Source organism: Scardinius erythrophthalmus (assembly GCF_964197995.2).
Source record: "Scardinius erythrophthalmus genome assembly, chromosome: 13".
Classification (NCBI taxonomy): domain Eukaryota; kingdom Metazoa; phylum Chordata; class Actinopteri; order Cypriniformes; family Leuciscidae; genus Scardinius; species Scardinius erythrophthalmus.
This window is the reverse complement of record NC_138233.1, coordinates 8,129,132-8,144,699: the sequence shown is the minus strand read 5'-3', so window position 1 is coordinate 8,144,699 and position 15,568 is coordinate 8,129,132. Positions and strand designations below refer to the sequence as shown.

At 34.7% G+C, this 15,568-nt stretch overlaps 1 protein-coding gene across 3 annotated transcripts; it reads right to left on the bottom strand.

The window, feature by feature from the left end:
• Positions 1-974: 974 nt before the first annotated feature.
• On the bottom strand, positions 975-11,222 carry clk4a (CDC-like kinase 4a). Of its 3 annotated transcripts, none has more exons than XM_081383240.1 (13): positions 11,032-11,166; positions 10,462-10,625; positions 7,862-8,111; positions 7,218-7,308; positions 6,841-6,907; positions 3,613-3,729; positions 3,297-3,463; positions 3,115-3,209; positions 2,454-2,583; positions 2,252-2,334; positions 2,063-2,142; positions 1,615-1,705; positions 975-1,455 (listed from the first exon to the last, which is right to left on the bottom strand). In XM_081383240.1, exons 2-13 carry the CDS (start codon positions 10,623-10,625, stop codon positions 1,309-1,311), a joined length of 1,482 nt encoding a protein of 493 aa, XP_081239366.1. In that variant the 5' UTR covers positions 11,032-11,166; the 3' UTR covers positions 975-1,308. The 3 variants fall into 3 exon arrangements, 2 of the variants coding, with proteins under 2 accessions (XP_081239366.1, XP_081239367.1); XR_014031399.1 differs by having other exon boundaries at positions 1,417-1,455; positions 1,615-1,701; positions 2,058-2,142; XM_081383241.1 differs by lacking the exon at positions 7,218-7,308 and having other exon boundaries at positions 11,032-11,222.
• Between the last annotated feature and the right edge of the window lie 4,346 nt (positions 11,223-15,568).

Here is a 15,568-nt window from a genome sequence, read left to right as displayed (position 1 = left end):
AATACAAGAATAAAATAATATTTCGAGAAGATACTTTTTAAAATATTTTTTAAAATACATTTTTCGGGTATTCCGCTGAGGTTATTCTATCTAGTAGTTATTCAAACTTTCCACCATTTTTTTATCTTTTTTTTTTTAATTATATTTATTTGTGATACGTAAAATTAATCTATAATCGGCCATTGTGAAAATGTGTTTTGTCAATGTTTTCTTCCGATGACTATAAAAAAAGTGGTTTCCTCCTTATTTCTGCAACTTTTGTGCATAGCAAAATGTTTGAAATCCAATGTGTGTGTATATGTATATATATATGTGTGTATATATATATATATATATATATATATATATATATATATATATATATATATATGTGTGTGTGTGTGTGTGTGTGTGTGTGTGTGTGTGTGTGTGTGTGTCCCTGGACGACAAAACCAGTCACATGGGCCAATTTTTTTTTAAATTGAGATTTATCAATGAAAGCGGAATAAATAATTTCCATTTAAGTATGGTTTGTTATGATAGGGCAATATTTGGTCGAGATACAACTATTTGAAAATCTGGAATCTGACTGTGCAAAAAAATCTAAACATTGAGAAAATTGCCTTTAAAGTTGTCCATTTATATTCGCGATTGTGCAGCATCCACTCACAAAAAAATAAATGTTTTATATATTTATGGTAGGAAATTTACAAAATATCTTCATTAGAAGATATTTCATCTTCATTAGAAGATATATCACAAAATATCTTCATTTTATAATAAATGTAATAAAAATAAATAAAACTACTCAGACCATGTTTTGTCCTAAGGTGGGTCAGATCTACCGAATGTTCCTTTCCCCATTACTTCACTAAATCACAGGCCCATAAATGCCAATAACCCAAAAGTACAACTTGAAATTTGAAGGTTTAGAGTTGCGATCTACCGCCACCCATTGACCGCATGAAAACATTACACCACCATGAGACAAATGATTCGGATCAGGAACTGCTTTTATTTAAAAATCAAGTGAAACAAAACTGAAAAGACATTTACAAATATCACTAGGTTCATATTAATAATGCTAACAAATCTGACAATCATACTACACACCTAATACCCTAAACCCCAGCCGCTTTACAGTTATACATTATCCTCAATCATGTGATGCAGTTTCAAATCAGTGTGGGACTCAAGAGCAAGAGGTCACAGAATACACATGAACAATGAGAAGAGAGCAATGTATGATCTATACAGAGGACTGATACAGTCAACTGAATTGGCCTCTCTCAGAGAGGAACTACAGCAAAAAAACAAACAAAAAATCCATTATTTCTTGTTCTTCTTGATACAGTCGAAAAAAGGGTGTTTGATGGCTTCATCCAAGGTAATCCTCTTTGTGACATCATATTCAAGCATCCTCTGTATGAGATCAAACAGCTGCTTGTGCTCAGAGCTACTGGAGACCAAGTATTGCTGCAAGAAACAATTATTAATAAAAAGTCAGAAGCAATACAAAAGTTGTTTGTTTCTACGTGCATTAATGGCTTAAAGCAAATACAAAACTTAAACTGACCAAAACAACGGATTTGATCAAATAAAATAAAAATAAAAAAACTTAAATAATAAACTCACTCTCAGGGGCTTGCACTGCTTCCTGACGTAATGTCCCATGGAGCTGTGAATCTCCCAGTCCAGTTTATCATGACGAACATACCTGGTCTTTCTGCATAATGAGAAAAATTGCCGTCTTGATACAACAAAAGCAGCATGTGGTATTAAAACTAATAAAAGGCAAGTTCAAACAATAAAAACAAAATATTAAGGAATATCTTTTCAGATACCAAACAAGATTCCAACTCCTTTTGTCTTTTCTGTCTACTTTTACTTATGACTTTTCAGGTATCTGTGATAACTGGGTAAGGATTTTATCAGTAATTTGATTTCACTCATTAAGAGCACAATCTAGTTGACAAAATAACATTGCTTGTTACATTACAGAGAATAACTAGATACATTTGAATTCAGAGTTTCCAGAAACCCTGCAAAAACACAGCAATTAAATACTTCACTGAAACATTACCTTGTTTTTTGCAGCATGTGGGTAGGTATGGGGCCCAGCACTCGCTCCATCATGGCCAGATGCTCTTTACTGTCATGCGTCTAAAAATAAAACAAAGAAAAAAAATCTACTAAATAAGTGCTGAATCAACAAGTCACATGCACCCAAAATTAGCATCATTTAACTATTTGAAACTCAAGTGACACTGACCTGAAACAGAGTCGATCCCAGATAATACTCAATAAGAATGCATCCCACACTCCACACGTCACAGGAATGGCTCCAGCCCAGATCTGTATGAAACACACGGATATCTCTGTTAGAACTCACAATACATGCAAATCACAGCAAGTGTGCTATTCAATGTGTCTGAAAATGCATGAATGAAAACAATGCATCCATAAGGGCTTACCCAGAATAACCTCTGGAGCTCGGTAGTGTCGTGTGGACACCACAGATGTATGATGCTCGTGTTCATATGTCGCATTCCCGAAATCAACTACTTTTACATCAGGATTCTTCAGAGTTCTCTCATCCCTCTTCTGCAATTCAAAACAACATTATTAGTTAATGCACAATAAATAGTGGCAGAGCATGAATTGGCAGTCATTTTTAAACTAAAAACCATTTCAAATGTTTTAGGAAATTGAAAATAAAAATTTGATTAAAAACTTAATTTAGTTAGATGCTAAGGCAACATTTAAAAATTTCATTTAAGCTGTAATAATATAATGACAAACAAAACCGAAATAAATAAAATGTATATAGAAAAGAAAACAACCTGCTTTCCAAGACAGGGCTTAGATTAAGCCAGGATTAGGCTTTAGTTCAATTAGGACATTTAATTTGCTTTTATAAATGTACCTTAGATAAAAACATGACTGGTTTGTCAAGACAGCTCAAACATGCATTTTAGTCTGGGACTAGGTTTAAGCCTCATCTGTGAAAACGTGGGTATATGATACTAATACTAAAATTAAAAGTGAAATATTAAAATATTTATAAAAAACTACAATAGTATATACTACTACTAAAATAACACCGGTCTGAATGGGATCAGTGCCTCTCCTTACCATTTTTGAATTGTACTTGATGTCATACTCTGAATTAACAAAGAGGATGTTCTCTGGTTTCAGGTCAGTGTGTGTCAGCTTATGCTTATGAAGAACTGAAACACAAAGAAGCAAAGAAAAGATTAAATCAGTGTTTCATCCAGAACACACAGAAAAATAAAATTAAGAGATCCTTGACTCACATCTGACTGCTCTTATGATCTGGTAGGCCATGTGCCTGATGTGGTTGATAGAGAAGGGCTGAAAGCTATTTTCCTTCAGAAAATCATACGTGCTCAAGCCCAGCAGCTCAAAGGCAATGCAGACGTGCCCGTGGTGATCAAACCAGTCATACATCCGCACACAAGCGCTAGAGAAAAGAAAAAGTGGATGTGAAGTAGTCTGGACATCTTTAGACCCAGGCTGTAAATTTCAAATTAAGTGTGATTTTACAGCCATGCATCACAGAGGTATAAATTACTGGAGATCTCCTTTATATCTGCTTTCACAGGCACTTACTATCGTCTGTCACAGTCAAGTGAGTTAATCTGCTCCAGCACCTCAACCTCAGACATGGCTGCATCACGATAGCGATCAATGTTTTTAATGATCTTCAGCGCGATGCGAGCTCCTCCCCTGCAATAGCAACATAGTTATATCATTAACACATGAAACCACAGAAGTGCAATCACTTATTACTGGTCAGTAAATCAAAGCATTTCTCAAGAAACCCTTAACATTTAGAGTTGCCATAAAATGAAAATTCACCTGATCTATTTTGTTGATCTTATTGTAAACAATTTATCCATGCATACGTTTAATTTCTGTCCTTGTAATTCTTAATTCAAAATGTCATAACTTGATCTGCCAGTGAAATTCTGTGCCAAACTTTACAATCAGTGAGTCCACTTAAAACCCAAGGTTCACACTAAAGATGATAACAATAAAGATTTAGTTAAATATAAAAGAATAGCAGAGTCCAAACCACAACGGCAAAGAGAAACAATATTGTTGGAATCACTTTAAGATTTTTTTCTTTCCAGCTGATGAACGATAAAAACAATGACAGCCAATCAGAAACCACCAGACTTTAAGGAGCTCGAGCATTTATAGCAGAAGACGACAAAACTGCAGCGCGCTTAGAATAAACAGAACGATCTCGCCTGCTGGTGTGGACGCCAATTCAGTTATCGTTATAGGTGTGAACGGGTCTTTGCAAGTGCAAATCAACTGCAAGCTCGCATGCAGATCTGCCTCAAACCAATCAACATCAAATGGATAGAAGTCCCAACCCTATCTATCTTTTTTTTCAATTTTTCAAAAAATTGAAAGTATACTAAAATATATAAGTAAATACAAAACAACAAATTTACATAAAATTCACAATAAAACCTAAGGCTATGCCCTTCTTGTTTTGCACTTTGTGCATTTGTATTGAATGTTAAAGGGGTGGTTGATTGCTATTTCACTTTTTTCATTTTAAATACTGTGTAATGTTGCTGTTGGTGCATGAACAGTATCTGCAAAGTTGCTGCGCTCAAAGTTCAACGTAAGCAGAGATATTGTCTTTTAAAAATCAGGAAGTTTAATGCCTACAAAAACGACTCGAATGGGACTACAACGAGATACTTCCCGGGTTTTATACGTAACTAACCCATACATTTACATCAACCCTCCCTCCGGAACATGTTCTGCTGTCAAAGAGGAGGAGTTATAGTGGAGAGCTGTAGCCGTCAAAGTGTTATTTTCAGCCAGCTGTCAGGTCTTCTGTGTTCAGGCTTCCTACAGACGCTGTAGTTCGTCAACTCAACAATGGTTAAAATTTAAGTTTGATTATGTTCCTGACAATTACAATCGTAGTTTAGCTCTCTGTGCTGCGCATTTTACGGAAGACAGCTTCCAGAATCTACACGAGTTCAATGTCGGATTCAACAAGAAACTATTACTCCAACATGAAGCAGTTACAGCTTTAAAACCAGAGGCCACAACCTGCAAGTAAGATTTAATCATTTTAAATGTATTTGCCTGTATAATTTAAGACGTACGTTTTAGTTTTATCAAGGATGTAAACAAATGCCAGCGCTGGCTTTAGTATATGACAGATGCGTATAAACATTTTGGACCCGAATTTGTATATGTACAAATTTTGTAAACGTATTTTCCATGTATACTTTATGACGTAATTTTTTGATTTGATCAAGAACGCAAACCAATGCCAAAGCTGTTTGGTTATAGTAGCTAGTTAGTTCGATGTTATTTTGTGTGTATAAGAAACGTGTACAAACTTAAAAAAATTATCGCAACAGCAAACTTCAGCTGCTGTTATCACATGTACACCTAAAGAAAACGACAAACTGAGTAAACTACCGGTAAGTTTTGTGAATAGTTAAACAGTTGTTCATTCTATCAATAAAACAATATCTTTAAAAAACGGTATTACTCAGTCATGTATTCAGTTATATTAAATGTTTAATCAGGGGGAAAGCGTATCTCAAAAGCTAACAAACAGCAGTAGCATTTTCAAGTAACAGCGTATGGGAATTCTTTGAGAAAATAATAATAATTAAAAAAAATTACCATTCAGAAACGTTTAGTAAGAGCCGTGTTTGCGGAGGTTCTGCTTGACTCTCTTCATCACCGCTCTCTGGGTCTGATTCTGGCTCAAACTGATGAGGCAATATTGACACCATTACATTTGACCGGGTCCGGAGCACATGCAACTGTCGCCCGTAAAGGTAATGGGCGTGAAGATTCCGGACGCAGTTTAGCCAATTACAACACACCGGCCGAACTAACCAATCTGAGCTCATTGCCTCTTTCTGAGGGAGTGGTTTCATAGAATCAGGAAGTCAACCGGTCGTTCGGATGACAGAGGAGGAAGCGGCTTACAATAAAGGTGAAATTTATTAAAAATAAGGCGTTTTTTAACAAACGAAACACGAAGACATGTTATATTGCAGCCCATAAACATAATCAAGCTAAGAAAAAAGGCAGTAAACCACCCCTTTAAATAATGATAAGACTGTTTATCATGGTGAGTTTTACAGAGGCTCTGTGGATTTGCAGAGAGAGAGAGAGAGAGAGAGAGAGAGAGAGAGATAGAGACATGTGTCTGTCCTTCAGGTCTCGTCATTTATTTTGCCCCATTTCAATAATCTGTTTCACTCGGAAGGCGTTAAAACACCAGCAAATGTACATGCCAGGTTCCTTGGTAGAGATGAGCGGTTGGCGGTTACAGCCACGGCCTCCGCGGATCGGGCGGATGTGACGAAAAATAATATTTTAATTAAATTCGGGCGGGCGGTTGAACCAATCAAATGAAAAATATATGTATACACCAATCAGCGGATGGCGGGCGGGTGCGGTTTTGAAAATTGGTCAAAAACGTTGGTGCGGACGGATGGCGGACGGATGATGAGTTTTGTGATGCGGTTGCGGATGAAATAATAGCCCATCCGCGCATCTCTATTCCTTGGTTCTTTTAATGGTGAGGAACAAATTAAAATACTATAAAAGAGCCTTAAAAACCTACATGAGTTTTAGAAAATAAAGATGCGACTTTTACCTACAGTAGGGTTATTTTAATAGTTTGTTTTTACATGCGTAACGTGTACGTCACAACACAGAGAAGAAAAAAAAACTTACACTATTTCCAGTTTACTTGAACTGATTATAATCAATGTGGGTCAGGTGTGAAACACAAATGCAATGAATTTTAACATGCCAAGATGTGGCAGGAAGACTTACTTTTCATGATCAATGCACTCCACCACTTTGCCAAAGGCTCCCTCTCCGAGTGTGCACACAACCTCATCTACGGGTTTAAAGAAAGATGGTTAGAAACACTTTAAAAAAATGACAACACAATCAAACTCTTTCAAAAGATTTCGCTGCGTTTTGGAACACTCAAATTAGAAAAGCAATGCATAAATAATCCACGAACATAAGACAATACTAGACTGGTGATACACACATCTGTATAAGTCTAATTGTTCTGTCACAACTGCATTTATCAGGACCCCAAAATTAGCTTGTAAAATTAGTCTGACCCCAAAACAGAAAATAAGCAGTGAAAAAGAAATGAAAAGATACAGAAGAGATACAGAAAAGTGTGTATTCTATACATCTTGCTCTCAGCATGTCTCCACTGTGATAGATCAGGTGCCCTTCCTCATCATCCTCAATACTCCTGGATCTTTTCCTGCGATGGCTCCTCTGGGGTTTCGGAACACCATCATCATCACCACCATTAACCCATGAGAATCGAGGGGGACCAGAACGCGCCATTCATTCATTCACGAGTGGGGGGGGAAGTGATTCGGCCCATTCAGATACCCGCAGCAGCCAGGCCGCAGCAGCCAACGTAAATTCAGCCCGCGAGATACACACAGGGCCCACCACATCGTGTGTGTTACAGAAGAAAAACAATGGCAACATATTTTCAGATGAGATACTTTCTCAGACCATTAAGTAGACAATTACAACAATTTATCATTGAAAAACATTTGAGAGTTTTATTCCTCCATGAATGAGGTGCCTTAAACATTTTATGTGCTGTGGATTTCAAACTAACATTACATCTTGAGTAAGAACCCATTCAATCTTATTATATGTCATAATATTAGCGTAATAATTTCAACCAACATTCATCCTGTCATTCCTTCAGGCAATATTGGAAATGAGGAACTCCCACAATCCATATAACAAGAAAGAAAAGAACAGAAAGCAGACAGTTGCCACGGCAATGGGAGACAGGCAGTGGTCATACCGAGTCAGAGTGATGGTGCGAGCGACGGTGCCGGTGTCTGTGCCGGCTGCTCCGCCTGCTGTTCCCGGAGGATTTGCTGTAATGGTGCCAGTCTCGGTCTCTCTCCTCACGGCACCTGGATCGGTCTCGATCTCGGTCTCTCTCCTTGTCTTTACAGGCAGCACGGCTGTCGTCCTTGTGGTCTCTGAATACAGCTCGCTTTTCTTTAGTTTCCAGTCTTTCATTTGAGCTCCTTGTCTCAAGGTAATGCCTATTAATATTAAGTTAATACAACACAATTCAATGAGTACTGACTGATTCATATTGCGCTGAAGATTATAAAGTAGTGCTATCAAATCAATTAATCGTGATTCGGTTAAAGTTTGTAAATATATGATGTGCGTGTGTGTATATGACTCTCTCTCACACAAACACACACACATTCATACATATTAGGGATGTCAATTTTCACAAATTCCTATGATCGATCGTCATTTAAATTAACGATCAATTAATCGATTAATCGTTAGCCATAATACTGCGATATGCGTCTACTGCAGTGGCTATGGCCAACAGCATGACAGGGTGTGCAAATGCTGCTCAGAACGCTATAATCCTCACCAAATCAATGAGAATGGTTTTAAATATAAATAAAGGGCTAATAGGATTGTGAAAATGTTTCGATGTGATTGATAATTTAATTAATTATTTAATAATCAAATATAACTACTAATACAACGTGTCACCAACGCCGCCTCATATGCGCTTAGAATGTGTGACGCGCTCTTCCTGGAACAACTGCACGCGCTGAATGAATCTGCTACCGTTTCAACTGGAGCACTTTGCTAGCACGTTATTTATCTAAAAGAAACGCATCCTATATGAGATTAATCAGATATATTAAAAATAAACATAATATTACAAATTATATCTGCACAAAATGACGCAAATTCATGCACAAGTGAACTTGAACTAAGTTAACGTTACGTGCTATTCATTCAGAACTACTCATGTTGTGGAGCTTCCTGGAGCAACGCGACACGGCAACTAAACCCAAATAATTCACAATGTTTTATTACAATATTGTTCTCTTTATAATGTTATGTAATATTACAGTCCCAATAGTCATTATTAGTCGTGCACTGCCGTTTGAGCTGCGCGCGCTGAAGCTGATGCTTTACTACAGAGTTAATTCTTAACCAAATGCATCCAATATGAGATAAATCAGATATAGATAGGCCTACACAAAATAAAAAGTATTACAACTTACATTTGCACAAAACAAAAGGCTGCGAATGCACACGCAAACTTATAGTCATGATGAAGGTGTAAAATGGTCTCAAACATAACTCCGGCGCGCTCGCTTTACATGTTTCGCGGTTGAGCAGCGCACACGCGCATGAAGACCTGCTTAATCGATGATCGATAAGTTTTATCGATTAAATGTATTATCGACAATTAATCGATCGTCGATTAATCGTTTACATCCCTAATACATATATATATATATATATATATATATATATATATATATATAAGGGCTGTCAAAAGATTAATCGCGATTAATCGCATCCAAAATAAAAGTTTGTGTTTAAATAATATATGTGTGTGTACTGTGTATAAATAAATGTGTATATATAAATACACACACATGCTTGTATATATTTAAGAAAAATGTGTAATTTATATATAAAAATTTATATTTATATATAATATAAATTATATTTAAATATATACAGTATATGTATGCAAATATTTCTTAAATATATACATGCATGTGTGTGTATTTATATATATACAAAATAATTATACCAAGTACACACTCATATATTATGTAAACAAACTTTTATTTTGGATGCGATTAATCTTTTGACAGCCCTAATATATATATATATATATATATATATATATATATATATATATATATATATATATATATATATACACACACACACACACTTATATTAAATGTATTAATTGATTTGACAGCACTATTAGAGTCAACATGGCTATTGTTTTCTAGCCAAAGTATCTTCATGAATTCAATAAAATTGTGTAAAGAAAATGTTAAATAAGTTAAAAAAAAGAATAATAATGATAATAATAATAATGAAAAATAAAAACTTTTTAGCACATATATAAATACATTGCTACACCTAAAGATATCTCTTTTTTTGTGGTGGTGGTGGTTGTGGAAATATTTGATGGAAGATATCCCTAATGTTGAGGCCCTGATTTGTTGACAATCAAGGCAAATTCCAAATGTTCTCTGTAATGCCAAATTAAATTATGGATCTAAGTAATTAACTTATTTCTAAAACAGAAACACTAAAAAAAACATGTCTGAACTGATGGTACTGCCACCTTGAGGTCATGTCATCAAATGTTTTCCAGGAAGCTTCCAAGAAAACAGCAAACCTGTCAAACCAGTATTACACACTGCCAAGATATGTCCACATAAGACTCAATGGGCCCTGGCCAAAGACCAGACGCCCCTTAAATTAGTAACTTCCTGGAAATGTTTTAGACATTTAATATTGGTATAAGATGTTCTTATTATGATTGAAAACAGTTTAAAATAAACACAGAGAGTCTGTTTTGTTGAGGTTCCTGATTCTCACCCTTCGCTGCTCTTGTGGTGATGATGAACATGGTGATTTTTTCTGTATTTATTCTCTCTCTCGCTGCTGTGCGAGTCTCGCCTGCGTCTTTTTCTGTTCTCCATTCTCTCCTCCAGACTCGACTCCCTCAGCCAAGGAGAGCGCATTCTCTGCGATTGTCTCATCTGACAAAACGAACAATATACAAATAAATGACTTTTTACATTCAATACATATTGTATTTCCGTGCAAAATATAGGCCGCGATTCACAGAAACAGTGGCCCTATAAATTCTTTGTTCTAAACAACGCGTGTCAATCAAGCCTTTGCCTAAAGCAAATTATTTCCGTAAAGGAGTCTAAAAATTGTAAGACAATAAAAACAATAATAACGTTAATTAAAATCGCAATAAAACGTATTTTGTGATACTCACTGCACACTTACGACAAACAAAACACGCACAGTGAGTCAGTAACTTAATCGCTATCGCCTCTACTAACGTTAGATAATAAAACATATCTATTCTAAAGAAATAACTACACCGTGTGAGCGAAATAATGATCAAACATTGAATATCATCCTTTAACTTACCTGGCTTAAGAAAGTCACCTAAATAATTGCAGTCCTGCGTCGACAAAAGGCGAATTTGTTCTTCCTCTGTCTTCTCTGATGTCGTTTGTAGGTTCAAAATGGCGTCCGTCGAGCTAGAATGTTCCAGAACTGCTCCGTTACATCACCATCGGATCGAGAGCGCGCGCGCGTGCGTGTAGTCAGGGGCGCGCGAGAAACAAGTGAAAGAGACAAATCTAATATAAACATTTAACGGGATGTTGTGCCATATAAATAACGGAAATTCATCAACATATGAAATTATATTATTTGTTAGACCAATACAGGCCTATTTTCTTTCAATATAATTTCTTTATTTATTTAATTGATTTAGATAAATTACTTTGTTCCTAGTCATTGGTGTTTTCTTCCATCTATTTTCTACCTTTATTATAAATAAATTAATATTTTATAGCAGGCCTATAAGTTAGCAAAAAAGCTTGATGTAGTAACCCCCACTGGTCAATATTAATGTAACCAGTAGGCTTTACGCATACAATCCTTAAAATTATTAGGGACATAAATTAAACGGCCTGGCTCCAAACCAAATATATATTTAATTTTTTGGTTCATATCATATTAAAATTTCAAGTATGCTACTATTATGTTTTTAAGTATAGTTAGTTTCAGCAACATTGTGGGGAAAAAAGCAACATTGTGGGTGTTTATATATATATATATATATATATATATATATATATATATATATATATATATATATATATATATATATATATATATATATATATATATATAGTTATGGGGCGCCGTTTGTAAAGCGGCTCACGCTGAAAATAACAGCAACATTTTGTCACATTTAACTTCAAACAATGTTTAAAAAACTGGTATGAATTTTGGACGGTCACTTTTTAACACATTTACAACAATATTTGTCAACTTAGAGATATTTTAAATAGTTAAATCTAAATATTAAATGTTACACCTAAATGTTAAATATTTAATCTAAATGCTAAATATAAATATAAATGTTAAATCTAAATCTAAATGTTAAATCTAAATATTATTTCTAAATCTAAATGTTAAATGTTAAATCTAAATCTAAATGTTAAATCTAAATATTAAATCTAAATCTAAATGTTAAATCTAAATCTAAATGTTAAATATAAATGTTAAATCTAAATCTTAATCTAAATGTTGAATCTAAATCTAAATGTTGAATCTAAATGTTTTGGGTGAAACTAAATATTTAACTAATATGCAAATTCAAAATGCCGGAAGTGCCAAAATAAAAGCTCGAGATGGTCAGTGTGTGTTTATAGCATGGTTTATAGTGTCAAATAACGAATAAAAACCATCTCATAATAATAACTATAATATAACGATAATAACTACCTAAAATAATAAACACGTTTGGAGAAACTGTAGAGTATCGTGATGACAGAGTAATGACATGACATTCAGTCAAAGTGAGCCCCCTAGTGGCTGGCTATTATGGCTACAGGTCATAAGTCCCGCACTTTTCATAAAAGTGACAATACTCTTCAAATACGGTTTCTCCAAACATGTTTATTATTTTAGGTAGTTATTATCACGATAATCTATGTCCAAGAGTCAATTTCCTCGGATGAGATGGTTTTTATTTGTTATTTGACACTATAAACCATGCTATAAACACACACTGACCACCTAGAGCTTTTATTTTGGCACTTCCTGTTACCGGCATTTTGAATTTGCATATTAGTTAAATATTTAGTTTCACCCCAAACATTTAGATTCAACATTTAGATTTAGATTTAGATTTTACATTTAGATTTAACATTTAGATTTAGATTCAACATTTAGATTTAGATTTAACATTTAGATTTAACATTTAGATTTAGATTTAATATTTAGATTTACCATTTAGATTAGATTTAACATTTAACATTTATATTTAACATTTAGATTTAATATTTAGATTTAACATTTATATTTATATTTAACATTTAGATTTAGATTTAACATTTAGATTTAGCATTTAGATTTAACATTTAACATTTAGGTGTAACATTTAATATTTAGATTTAACTTTTTAAAATATCTCTAAGTTGACAAATATTGTTGTAAATGTGGTAAAAAGTGACCGTCAAAAATTCATACCAGTTTTTTAAACATTGTTTGAAGTTAAATGTGACATAATATGTTACTGTTATTTTCAGCGTGAGCCGCTTTACAAGCGGCGCCCCATATATAGTTGCTATAGACAGAGGTGGACAGTAACAAAGTACATTTACATGAGTAGGCTAAGTAGCCTACACTTTTTGAGTATCTGTACTTTATTTGAGTATTATTTTTTCTGGAAACTTTTTACTTTAACTTCACTACATTTGAAAGACAAATATCGTACTTTTTACTCCACTACAATTCTGTCAAGGTCCTTGAGTAGAAAGTAGTAACGTCAGTCAGGGGATGAGTTTGGTTGCAGGGGTTGCATTTTGGTTGGAAATGAAAGTCGGGTTGACGTCAGAACCCTGCATCTGATTGACATCAGAAGGGCCGCATTAAGGCCTCACTGGGCCCCGGGGCTACGAGTTACTGCATACCCTGCATAATATGACTTGATAATAGTGGATATAGGGGTGGATAATGAGCAAAATGTTGTCATTATACAAGTAATATTATCTTACAATAATGATGAGGAACTCTTTTCAAAAACGCGATAAATCCATTTTAATAGTTTGCAGGATTTTTTTTTTATTTTTACCTAGACCCTTTTGTGAATATTCAATTTATCCTGTTAAAATGTTTTTGTTTTTTTTTTTGTTGTTGTTTTGTTTTTTTTATTTCAAAATGCTATAAATCCATCCATTTGTTTCCCCAAAACGTTATAAATCCATCCATTTTTTCCCAAAACGCTATAAATCCATAATTTTTTTCCAAAAAATGATGGTTTGTCTTTTTAAAAAAGTCTTTTGTTTTTTATTTTTCGTTTTCGTATTTATGAGGAAAAAAAACAATGTTAGGCTGACAGTTCTCCAGAAGCGGTACTAAAAGACTTTAAAACTTTCACAGAGACCTCAAACAGAAAGCACAAAGCCTTTCTTTAAATCGAATTTCGTTTTGTATTAATTGTATCTTAATTTTAATACATTTTCCATTAACCAATTTCCTGTATTTAATAGCCTAAATAAAAAGTAGGCTAAATATAGCCTATATAATCCAACCGGCGCCTGAACTAGAGCTTAAGAACATCCCGAAACTCAGCGTATATAAGGTAGCCTACTCACCTCACAGACCTATTTTAAAAAAAAAATATTATCTATTATCTACAGAAAGCTTGAAATCTTTACTTTTAAACAGAACCATTCAAAACAAAATAAAACTATGTAATCGAAATTTGCATTTTTCTCCGGCCCAGCGCATTAACTACTGAAGATTGCGAGTCAGTAGCCTATCGTCAACTTAATCTTTGCAGTAAACAATTAAAATGTCTCATTGCAATATTTTACATATTCATAATCATTACTTGCTGGTTCTTTGTGACAGCTTTTAGGTGCCGTTTATGAACGCGTCACTACTGCATCAGCACCGAAAACTCTGCGTGAGTAAGATGTGTGGTGTGACTCGTGAGTAACTAAAGAAGGGTCTATTGCAAATGGTCAATTAATAATATTAATAATGATACCATGATAATGCATGTAATTTACGGCAAGGCGCCACCAAGTAACAGGACTGATTTGTGTGGGGCGTGGTAAGACTTTGGCAATCAGCGTTACCGATGGCTAGTCATATGCTCCACAGCCAATCACGGGCCCCCTCCTTGCTCGGGCCCCGGGGCTTTAGCCCTATGGTTAATCGGCCCTCAGAACCCGATGTCAGATTGACGCTGCATTGATTGAAAATAAAAGTCGGGTTGACGTCAGAACCCGACTGATGTTGGTTTCTGACGTCAACCCGATTTTCATTTTCAACCACAATACAACGTCTGTCCAACATTGGAGATCAACGTCAATCTGACATTGGATTCTGACATAAACCTGATTTTCATTTTCAACCTTGGGTTTGGTTTTCTAAATGCAAATTTTGTCACTTTTTTGGAGCACACTGGCTTATAGATAACAGTAAGGCTAACATATTCATACTAAAAGCCAAAAAACTTTAAATAGGGCAATATTTGAAGGAACAGCCATTTGGGTGTCCGAAACCATTGTGGACGTTATTGAGTGCACTTATTCAATCTCACATTCAATCCCACTACTGGAACTGTGTTCTAGAAATAAATTTGATATTGATATGAGGGTAGGTATGCAGCATAGACTGTAAAAAAATAGGTATGCAGGCATAGATTCAGAGGCATGCGGTACTTTAAGTATTACATACAACAATGCAACAATAATAAAACAATGCATTGACATTTACTTTTTACTTCTGATACTTAAGTAGCCTATTTTTAAAAACGAGTACTTTTGTACTTTTACTTAAGTAAAAATAGGTCTTTACAACTCTTACTTGTAATGGAGTAATATTTGACCAGTTTCACTCAAGTAAGGAAGCTGTGTACTTCGTCCACCTCTGGCTA